This window comes from Callionymus lyra, chromosome 4 (assembly GCF_982586985.1).
Source record: "Callionymus lyra chromosome 4, fCalLyr1.hap1.1, whole genome shotgun sequence".
NCBI classification, from domain to species: domain Eukaryota; kingdom Metazoa; phylum Chordata; class Actinopteri; order Syngnathiformes; family Callionymidae; genus Callionymus; species Callionymus lyra.
In genome coordinates this window covers 34,900,353-34,912,833 of record NC_141821.1, presented here as the reverse complement: position 1 = coordinate 34,912,833, position 12,481 = coordinate 34,900,353, and the positions used below count along the sequence as shown (strand labels likewise).

Genomic DNA, 12,481 nt, shown 5'->3' with positions numbered 1-12,481 from the left:
TGAGATCTTGTGTTGCTGAGCCGAGCTCACACCTCAATACACATCAGTCAGCTTTTCATAAACCTTTGAAGAGGTGAGTGACAAGATGTGAAACACAACATGAAAAGGTTAAAAACACAATATCCTTCCCTTTAGTTCTGGACTTATAATTAGTGTCACGATTCCTGGCACCTCCTGCTACTCCTATTCCAGGTATTAACCATCTATTAGCAACCTTGAGTTTAAAAAAAGGCTAAAACGAACATTCGGCGAGAGATGAAAGAGAAAGAGGAGGCTGTCGGAGCAGCACCGGTGCAACAAAGAAGGGGAGTGTTGGGGGTGTTGAGGTGTTCTGACCTACTTTAGCAGTTTTCATCTAGCGAGAACAGAGGAAGGAGGGAGCAAAGAAATGATTGGCAGTCAGCCATATTGGATTGTGTCCTTGCCACAAATAAACCTGATGCTTCGACACACAAACGCTCCCGTCACCCTGGTTATACAGTCCGAGAACCACCATCACACTAGATTCAACCATTTCATTCTCCAGCCTGTGCTCATCCCTTTTCTGCTGCTGACGTGTCGGTCCACCATCCACCAGCAGATCAATAATGGACGGTATTTATGCACTGATGGTGTCTGTATTCAGCGGTGGGAATGATGTCCTAATCAAAATATATGGTGGCATTAAAAGTCAATTAGATGCAGGAAAACCTCTAATTAAAATGTGATTATGTGGTGTTTGCTAATCGATTGCTGATGTCTGGTGTGTCTCTCTCTGTGTGTGTTTGTGTGCGTCAAACTACATTGGTATTCTGCACAGAAACTGGATAAAGGTGCATATTTTGGAGGCCTTTATATTTAAGTCGGTAGTTTGTGGTACATGGTACACAACCATAAATAAAAGAACAGCCCAGACTTTAAACAGGCCTTCAGTGTTCTAAATTTAGGTTTTCCCAGTCGCCACAGTCCTGAATAAATGAACATAGCATTTACACTACATGCCGACTTTGGGCTCATGGCTGTAAGATTTGTATCAGCTGCGCCTCCAGAGCACCTTTGTGTCCAAATGTGTGTTAGAAGCCACGAGTGAATGTAAACAGCTTGTTTTGTTGGACTTGTGTCTGCACACTGATATTTGATTGTTGACAAGATTCAAACTATGAGAGACATGTCATGTTTGTGTAAAAATAAAATAAAAATAAAATAATAATAAAAAAACTGGACTGAGAAAAGATAATCTGGCTGCGATCGTAATTGAAGAATTGCACGACTTTACTCTTCCAATATAAAAAATGAACATTATTTGGATGACGTTTGGCAGCCTGTTGGTTGACTGGGACTGTAATAGACACTTAGCCACTATCATATTGATATTTAGTTGAATTTTCTGTTGAAAAACTTTTTGGATTTTTTATTTCTGTATCTGATATCTGCATACATGAAAAAATCATTGACAGAAATCCCACATCTTATACTCGGGGGAGGGAGAAGGTGAAATGAACGCTTTGCTCACTTGTACCACATGACTTATTGAATAATGTCCTAGCAGGCACCATTTAACTTATTGATGAATTGGTTATCAATACTTAACCGATCGATGCACGCCTTCCTTTCTCCAGAGTCTATATAGTCAATGATGCAACACCCCAGTGGCTTGATTAATCTAGTTTACGATCACTAACACACCACAGACGACACCATTAAGAAAGATTTGTGTTTCCAACAATATTTTAACAATTATATCATGAGGTAAAGTTCAGTATAAATCTAGGTAAAACTCCTGGACTCCTGATCCCAAAATAATCAATACATTTTTTTTAAATCTAAAAAGTGTTATATCTACCATTCATTTTACATTACATTAATAATATTCATTTTCTTATTTAAGCTGACACAATCTTGTTCTTATAAAGAGCAAGAAAATTACCAGGCTGGTGTACCACACTGATAACAGGGGGTCGTCAAAATGTATTATCACACTACACTGGTCAAAAGTAGGCATTATGTTCACAACCTGACCTTCAGATTAAAAACATCAATAAAAAGACTGCATGACCTCCAAAAAACACAATATGATTCCATAAAGAAGTTTTATTTATTGCATGGCAATTCATGTTTCTGGTTCTGAAATTGACTTTTACTAGTTTTTGCCAGTTTCATTTTGAGATTAATATTAAACGGAAGTGTCTTGGCTTTTCAAGAATCTTTAGATCAATTCAAATTGAACCTGATTTCTGATACAAAAATCAAATTACAACAGAAATTGTATAAATCCCTTTTTTTTTTAATTCTGTGCAGGATGCAAAACATTTTTGAGTACTTTTTGTTTTTCTTTCATGTTTGATTCCCTGCTCTTTCAGATGAAAAGATGACTTACTTGGGATGGGAAAGGTGTAGATAGTTGCACTCCTTCTCAAACGGGGACATTAATCCTACTCTCTGTTTAAGAGTGTAATGTGACTACAAAATGTTGTTAACACACAAATTGACATGTTAGGGTTAAACACTTTATTGGTTTTGATATTTGGAAGGAACATTATGTTGAGATATATATTTAATATGTGTGAGTATTACAGGGACGTCTTGTGCATTAATGCTTGAGATACAAACGACAGCCTGATTGTTTTGTTTCTTTAGAAACTTCTTCTGTTCCCTTAGAAATGCTCATAATTGCTGTTCTTGTGATAAAGAACTGGGCAACCTTTCAATTATACACAACATCTCACAAACATAATGAGAATATTTCAGAATTATTGTTATCTGTCGATAAGTATTGAACTCCACTGGTGTTCTAGCAATTAAAGGTATAAAAAAAAGTGCTAACCAGGATGTGGAGACTGATGATCAATGGAAGAAAAAGTTTGTGTTTAAAACAAATGTCATCATCTTAATAACACATCTTGGTGCGAGCAGCAAACTCCTTTCAGTCAGTTTGTTTTTTTGTCCGACATGCAAATGTGATATTAACATCATTTTCTCTGTCTCCTCACCAAATGTCCTCTACTTCCTCTTCATATTTCCATCTTTGCGTTTGAGCTGTTGACCTGTTTGACAGCAGAAGCTTCTGTAATTGCAGTACAAGCAGCTGGAGTTTGGCGTTTTGCTGTCACTTGTGTGCCTGCTTTACACTCCGAGTGGAGCGCTGTCTACCTACATTAACTTTACAAGCTTGGTCTCTTTGTCTTTAAACCTCGATGATAAATCTGGCTGTAAAAGACCTGCTCACACACGAGCCTCACATAAGAGAGTTGGAGGTTAAAGAGGTTTCTTTTTTTAAGGAAAACTTGCCTGAGTGCAGCTTGCTCAAGGCAGTGGACGTTTGTTTTACAGCATTAATGATCTAAATATGACAAAATGATACATGATCTAAACATAAAAAAAGCTAAAAAGCTAGCTTCCCAACCTGGCACATTATTTGTATTATTATTATTTTTGGTGAATTTTGAAAATCTATAATAAACATTTAAATTGACGATATGCGTTTATACAGTGGTATGGAAAAGTTTAGGCACCCCTGTACATTTTCATGATTTTCCTTTTATAAATCATTGGTTGTTTGGATAAAGAATTTCAGTTAAATATATCTTATAGGGGACAAACACAGTGATATTTGAGAAGTGTAAGGTGCTGTGGACTGATGAAACTAAAATAGTTATTTGGGCATAACCAGGGGCATTATGCATGGCTGAAAAAGAACACAGCATTCCAAGAAAAGAACTTGCTGCCTACAGTAAAATTTGATGGTAGTTCCATCATGCTGTGTGGCCATTGCAGGGACGGGCAATCTTGTTAAAGTTGAGGGGCGCATGGATTTCTCTCAATATCAGCAGATTCTAGGGAACAATGTCCAGGAATCAGTAACAAAGTTGAAGTTGCGCCGGGGCTGGATCTTTCAACAAGACAATGATCCTAAACACTGCTCAAAATCTACTAAAGCGTTCATGCAGAGGAACAAGTATAATGTTCTGGAATGGCCATCTCAGTCCCCAGACCTGAATATTATTGAAAATGTATGGTGTGATTTAAAGTGGGCGGTCCATGCTCGGAAACCATCAAACCTAACTGAACTGGAGAGGATCTGTAAAGAAGAATGGTCCAAAATAACTTCCACCAGAATCCAGACCCTAATTGGAAGCTATAGGAAGCGTTTAGAGGCTGTTATTACTGAAGAAGGAGGATGCACAAAATATTGAGTAATTTTTTCTTTTGTGATGCCTAAATTTATGCACATGCCTAATTTTGTTTAAATAATTCTTGCACACTTTCTGTATATCATATAAACTTTATTTCACTTCTCAAATATCACTGTGTTTGTCTCCTATAAGATATATTAACTGGATTTTTTTTATCCAAACAACCAATGATTTATAAAGGAAAATCATGAAAATGTACAGGGGTGCCCAAACTGTTTCATACCACTGTATATAATGTCAGTAGTGTAAACTTGAATATAAAAAACCTTCGTATCGTGAAGGCAACGGCACCATCTACCAAGAGGTGTGTGTGTGTGTCTTTGTGTGGGTGATTGAGTTTGCACACCTGAATTGTCATGTAATGGTTAGAGAGCCAAGGCCAGACTTTTCAAATGGATAATAAATATGTTGCAGTTGACTGACATCCTTATAACCCTGGTGGTCATAAGAGTGTATATAAGTGCTCCTGGGTCGCTAGTTACAAGTAAATAAATGACATTAGCCGAAGTCTCAGTCAGATGTGAGTAAAGGAGAAAGGTTCTTCATGGTGAGCGGCCAGTGTTCCAATGATCTTTGATTCATCACTGTGTGTTTCTTGACTTGCATGTCATTGATTTAAGATTAGCTTGTTTCTCCAGTAACATTCAGTACTGAAACTAGCATAAGAGAGGTCAAAAAGCAGTAATTGTATGAAGAGGTTTGTTGTAGACATTTGTTGCTGGAAAAGTCTACATTTAATGGCATTTCATGAGCATTTTTGTACTTATTGAACTTTATAATTGAATATCTAAGGAACTATGTGAGATACTCTTATGAGGAGGCAAACGGTGGAAGGATTTAAGGGCCTGTAAATAACAGAACAATACTAGAGTAGCCAGGGATAAAAGTAAAGAAAAATCCTCCAATATAATTTATAAGTAAGTCATTTATTTTGTTAAGCGCCTCTCATATGAAGATTGTGTTGTCATGTAATTAATGCATAAAGAAAAGGGGAAAATATACCAGCAGGAGAGGCCAAAAGATGAAAGAAGAAAATCAGCACAAATGGACCAAAACGTAATAAGCTATGCATGTGTGTTAATATTTATCTAAAGTAAAAAATGTAAAAGAACATGACCGAACATTTAACACGTGAACTTCCTTTGAAGGATTCTGGCTGTTTGCTACACTTGTAGTGCTTTGATTCAAATCTGCTAAAATGGAAGACTACATTCCTCTGATGAGACCCAGTTTGTCATTAGGCCCATAATCAGTTTTGCATTTTGAATACTTGGTAATCAATTGAAGTTTAGTAGCAGGGGAGTAATGTCGAATAAAACCAATCTAATTCTATGGATTCGTCTTGTAAAATTCCCAAAACGTCTGGGAATGAAGCTAAAAGTGCAGTGAAGGCGAACCACATGTCACTTTAGATGCATACATTTTCATAAATGTGTAAATATGTGAGATCCTGTGCAGGAGAAAAAAAGCTGAATGCTCGCATGCAAACGCACACCCTGACAGGAACAAAATAAAAGTCGATATTGTTTTAAATGGAAACTGTAAATCAGCTTTTGCTCCAGTCCGCGGACAATCAAACATTCAGCAAGACAGATGTTTGCTGTTACACTTAAGTGCACAAACATTTCCAGCAGATATGAAGTGGGCTGGAAACCACACTTCTTGGAGGCTGTTTGCAGGGAGAAACTCAGAAATTGAATTCCACAGAGTTTAAAAAAACACTATTTATTAATGCGGTCTGCAGCCGGAGATACTTCTTCAATTAACCCTAATAAAACTCTGTTCTCCTCCAGCTTTGCTCATTAATCCTACACATAACAATTCTTGCTTTTACTTGAGACCTCCGGCAGCTAACCAGCAATATTTCTTTGTGACTATCAGTTGTATTAATTTCCACCTGACGGCAGAAAGATGCCCGAGACGAACGATGTCACACTGTCAGCTTTTATCTTTCCACTTGGGACTGCCTTGGGTCTTGTAGCCCAGAATGACTGAGAGTCCGAAGTGTGTGGTTAATAATTGAGGTCGGTGTCAGATTCCATAAGCCCAGGACTGTGCAAACGAGAACCTTGCTCGCCTCTCGGTGCTTACAAATAATTTGAACTTGCCGACACTCAATCATACGCTCTTGTTCCCTGTGTTCCGCTCTTAATTCCGTTTGTCGTACGTTATCATCTACAATAGGATTACTTTAATCTTTTACCTCTGGCTAGAATTCTTGATCTGTCCCTTGTGGCTGTCTTTAGTATTAGCCTGTTGAGCTTTAGAATGTTGTTTTTTTTGCCCTTGTTAATGTTGATTTAAAAGGTTAATTTCTTTATTGCTCAGGTTTCTTTTATTATTTGTTTTTTCTTCACTTTTTGCTTCAAAAAGCCAGGAAAACAACTTATCTTATTGAACAAATGACAATGATCTATTAAGATGATAAATATTTAACTCTTAGACTTAACTGAGGGGTCCACCAGAGGAACCTTTCTTCTCAGCATTTAGCCACAGTCTTTGATTTAAAATTACATTTTTACATTTAAGGTTTTTCTGATTTTCATCTTGTGTTTGCGCTGTAACTTTGGGTACCGGTTTTCTCATCTCATGTCTTTACATATAGTGTTTCCTGGTTTATCGTGGGTGTTGGGTTAAAGAACAACAATAAGAGAAAATAATAGCATTCAACTCTATATACAAAATATACATAACGCATTCTTACTTCCTGCAATAAAGTTGAACATTTGTAATATTTAAACGCATACACATCTGGATATATGAATGATGATAAAGCTAGGGAATACTGTAAATGATAATCAAATATACTATATTAATCTCCATAGAGAAATCCCACAGAGAAATTACACATGTGGTGCAGTGGAAAAAACGCTAGACAATCAAAAGTCCCTTATTTTGCCCTACACTAAACAACACTGAGGTCTGCAGAGTATTATCTCGCAGGCCTCTAAATTGCTTGTGGGCTGCAGGATTGAGACCCTGCTTTACACACTTGTGTTCACTGACCGTACTTGACTGCAATTATAGAAGAGGTGAGTGAGCTACAGGCATTCATCCCAGTAGACTTTAGCATTAACATTATCAAGACGGCCAACTTCAGACCGTATTCAAGATGGTTTTGAAGCCACTTGAATCAATGTACGATGTCTTGAAAGACTGTTGTGTTGTAGACAACTTAAGTTCTACAATGGTCACAGTGCAGGTATCAGTAAAAATAGTTTCTTCAGTCCTCTTCATGTTGCAAATCTAATTACTTCTCCTCTAATGAGTCACATGGTCAGGTGAACTCTGTAAATGTCAGCGACGCACATGAACAATTGATCAAAGGTCAAAAGAACACAAGCAATAATACAGAAAATTAAAAATGTCTGACTACGTCAATGATGACTCAACACTTTTATTGTGAAGAAAAACAATAAAAGATGATCTATTCACAAGCGGTGTGTCACGATCCATAATCCACTACTGGTTCGTTTTCTAGCTAGTGTGGCGGAACACATCAATCCACCTTATATCCGATCCATTAGACATCTGGCCTTTGTTGCCATTTCCTGTCTGTGTTCTCTTCTTGAGCCTCTGTTGTTCTGGAAAGTGTTCTGCAATTGTGCAATTTCTGGACGTCTTCACGCTGAATTAGTCACCTCTGGCTGGTCTCTCTTTTGTTTGTTCGCTCCTCTGGGACCTGCAAACCATGAAAATGACCAGTCCAGTTCATTCATGATGCATATGGGTTTCAGCCTACATCACCTTCAAATTTTCATTGAGCCCTCAAAACATTCCAAATCCACATTTAAGGAATGATTAAGACTAAGATTGTTTTATCTGAATGACCATTGTGAAGCTCTGCAAATAAATGTATGTTACAGAATATTATAAAGTATTAAGAAAAGTGAAGGCATGCCGTCATGACATGCTGATGCTTTAGTTCATTGTATTTCCCCTTTGAGCAATCTGTGAATAATAGTGTTATTTTATGTGTAACAACATGAATAAAATAAAACACTATACAACAATACACATGAAACCTATAGATGATCACATGACCCAGTTCTATGTGCAGATGACGTATCATTAACTGTGTTATCTTGGCCCTTTAAATGATGTACTTTAACTATGTCTTGTTTTTTATTGTTAAAGCGCTTTGTGACCCTGGTCTGAGAAAGGCGCTTAACAAATAATTACTTACTTACTCAATTTTACAATTACGAAAATAAATGATTACATAACACACAAAATGATCTCAAGCCATACTTGATGATAACATAACATAAAATAAATATATGTATAAAGTTAATATTGTTTTAAGTGAAGTCTAGAAATATGAATAAGTGGAAGAAACTATAAGAAATGTTCATCTGTGTGACCCTGGTCTCTGAAAGGTGCTGTACAGATAAAAGATTAAATAGTGCACAAGTAAGTAAGTTATTAAGCAAGTAATCTTTGTTATATTTAGTTTGATCAGAAATTATTTATATGAGCTAATATTATTGATTGAGTGCATGTTGCTTTGTATCTAAAACGCCTGTTATTTTTTTTTCTTCTGTGGTTTAACTTGTATCTAGTTCTAAAAATCTAAACCAATGATGATTTATAACATGATATTGGAGTCTTAAATACTTGAACGCCTGTTCGTTCAGGTGTGGCTCACTTGAACGCCTCATGCATTTTCAAGCTCTCTGAAGAATCTCACTCTTGAATTTAATCTCGTACGAGATGAGAAAAATCTTCCCTTGTGTAAAAGCCGCGTTCGAATCTGTGAATTATTCAATCCGAATTAAAATATACATTACCGTCCAGCCTCGCTCTGAACATGATCCGTGTGGGTGTTTTTTTCTTTAATGATTGAGGAAAGTGGAACAGAAATCCAACATCTTGAACACGACTTCTTTGTCAGATGATTAGCTTCTGACAAAATGAATGTGATGGAATACAATTATGATCCTTAGAAAGTTTTTACTTGAGCATGTATCAAGTTTAATGTTCTCTTGAGGTGTTCTTTCGAGCAAAGAAAATATATTAACTTCCAATTATCTCTGGATTGATGGACAACTTTTATTAAATGCTCATCAGTGTCGAAGGGGGATTATTATTTAAATGTTTACTTTTCTATTACAGATGACCTCCAACATTATTTGTTATGTTATACAATCACTGTTGGATAATCTCTGCGAAGGTGTAACTAAAATTCTGTGGAAACAAAAACCTTTCCATCGTCTTGGCCCCACTCAACATTGTTCTAATTATCATTTGGGCTCGAGGGGAAACAGATGTTGCAGTCCGACTCCTCTTAATCCTCACCTGCCAACAGCTTCTCCTCTCCAACCTTCATTCTTTCTTTATCTCTATTCTTGTCTTCCACTCTTTTTACACTTCTTTTCTGACCTCTCCAGCTTTCACCACATATACTTGAAAACTAGATCGAGACAAACTGTCATGACAGAAAGAATATTTCCTAAATGTAGCTAAAACATAATTTATTTTCATATATCAATGACCAAGTGACATGCTTTTATAGAAATCCATATTTAATTTGGTGTCTCTTTGGTTCCCCCAGGTTTTCCGCAGCGGTGAAGGAATGGGCATCCGTCTGGACTCGGCCTCGGCCTTCCAGGGCGCCGTCATCTCGCCTCACTACGACTCCCTTCTGGTGAAAGTCATCTCCAGTGGAAAGGACCTGCAAACGGCTGCGTCAAAGATGAGCCGAGCGCTAGCGGAGTTCCGAGTCCGCGGGGTCAAGGTAAGACATTTTCACGCCTTAACTTTTAAGATTGCTTCCCTTTTGTTTCTTGTTGATGGTAGAATACGTTGTTTGGCTTTGAAGGAGATTCTTAAATGTATTTCTTTTAGTTTTCTTATTGATCGTTCCGTCTTATTAGGTTTTCCACACAAAAATTTATGTAAAGCATTTTTTTTTTTTTTTTAATAAAACGGAGTCAAACGTGAATTGTACAGCCAAGTTAGAGTAATAGGTTGACCAAAGAGCCTCTTGGGTAGATCACAATCTCTTAATAGATGGCTGTGGTTGCTCAGGAAAGTTTAAGGAAACGCCCGAACAAATGTGCACAAGATGTTCATTAAAAGCCCTTTATTACGTGTCTATTTTCTCCCTTTGTGCCAGAATTGGCTAAAATCCTGGGTATATACGTATTATTTACATGAATATATAAATGGTATGAATAAATTGAAATCCTGGAGAATTTGATGAAATCCTGGAAATATATTAGGAATACATATGGTATGAATTACATTGAAATTAAATGTCCGGGGGGGCTTTCTTGCCTCCCTTTGCGCCCACTTACGATTGACTGAGCTGAAACCCTGCAATTCTCCGTAGCTTGGTATGTTAAACATACTCTATGGTTTATATTTATGTTCTTCCCCCCTTTTAGTATATTCAAAACTATTTGAAATTATCGAGAAATATTTATTTTGCAATATCTCATACATTTGGTATCAGTTGCCTTGAAATTGGATGTGTTTGAATTCAGGGTCTTCTGGCACCTTTTCCTTGACCTAGTTGTTCTGCCTCCTAAAACTTCACTGAGAAATAAGTAATCTACAGGCTAAATTTCAAGTTATTTTGTCGAGCAGGTTGGGAGTCTATATAGATATATCTATATATCTATATAGATATATATACCAGAAATACACAAGCACATAGATTTTTGGATGGTGGCTAGATATGCAAATATTTTTCTGTCAACATAAGTATTAATGCTTCAATTAATTAATTGTTAAATGACCAGGATCTACTCAAAGATAGCCTATAGTTCCAAATGAGGCTTTTATTTATGCATTTTAATGGATAGAAATACTTGAAATGTGGCTCCATGTTAAACATTCCTCATTTGACGATGCAGAAATGTTAAAATGGATCCATGTTGTCTAAAAACGTATTACAGTCAGTGTCCTTGAGATCAAATCCCTCGCTGAGCAACATTTCCTCTGTTTTCCTGTTAGATATTTAAATCTGTGTTACTGCTGCGGTCGCTATTCATCATTTATGATGAACTATCAAATCAACAGCTGTTCCTTCATCTGAGCACAGAGCACTTCAACAGATTAATTACAAAAGCAGCCAAAATAAAACATGTTACTGCTTCATTTTTTAAAGAGCAAAGCCACTTATAATAATATCTCCTATGAAATGAAGAAGTTAATTAGAACTCTACCTCTTGTTCAAGGTTTTGGATTTGATGGAGACAAGAATTCCATCATTAGTTGTAATTAAGTACAATCACAACATCAGAGAGAGGTTCAGACTTTGACGGAGGGAGAATCTGAGACTCATTAGTGGAGGAAAAAGACACACAACCTGGTGTGTGTGTGTCGCTGCAACCAGAATCGCACGTCCATCTTCATCTCACAGCTCTAAACTCACCTGAGATTGCTCCTGAACACATCTGAAAGCCATTTGTTCAGTGCAACTGTGTGAATGAAAGACCTTTAATGATCTTTTTCCTTTTGTTGTGGGACCTTAAGACCGTAATATTTATGAGCACTACAGTGTTTCCATGGTTTCAAGCTCACAGAATAATAATGGTGACTCTGTTTGATAGAATTGCGTCAGCTACAACTATTCTTTTTTCCCAAACTTCATTTCTTTCTTTCAGTCAAAGTGCATCCACTTTAATAGAAAAGTATACAAAAGCTGCTGCTGTGAAGGATCAGATGATAAACAAGAAAATGTTTTATGTTTTTTTGTGTTCTTTTCATGGAGGAATAGATTTAGAATGCCACATAACCTTTTATTAGCGATGCAGCAGCTTGCCATATAAACTTTAGATTTAACCTTAGCCAGGGACTTCAAAATTTCAGACAAATGGTTCCTGACTGGGACTGTGGTAAAAAAGGAACATTTCATACGGCGATACTCTATTAGACAATAGTGTAACGACATTCCTGTATGTTACTTTTTCCCCGCCAGTTTGGAGATGGTTAAAGCAGTAACGACTTCGTCAATATTATGGTGGTCCTTAAATTGTGCAAAACCAAAGTCAAGTACTAGGACTTGTTCCAACAGTAAAGCAAAATATCGCAACATCCTAGTATATTGTATTGTTGCCCATGTATAGTGATATGTATCATATCACCAGATTTTTGCCTATACCTACCCCTTGGTCTGAATGCTCAAGTGTTGCTTCATGTGTTTGGTCAAATATTCACTTTATTAATAATACTAAAGAAAAATGTAAGATTGTAATTCGGATACCTTTGGTCACACCCATGTAGATTCATTACAAATGTTTGCAGGTTTTTAATTGTTTATCTTCTTAGGTTCTTACTTGACTTAGTTGTCTACGTAACAT

General features: G+C 36.7%; 1 protein-coding gene across 1 annotated transcript in view; it reads left to right on the top strand.

Moving 5' to 3' along the window:
* Window positions 1-12,481, top strand: part of LOC148082722 (pyruvate carboxylase, mitochondrial-like) — a 180,748-nt gene that overhangs the window by 82,018 nt on the left and 86,249 nt on the right. Inside the window, exon 12 of the mRNA XM_087789984.1 lies at window positions 9,727-9,909. Within this exon, the coding sequence (XP_087646110.1) occupies window positions 9,727-9,909 (183 nt within the window). The remainder of the gene's footprint in view (window positions 1-9,726; window positions 9,910-12,481) is intronic.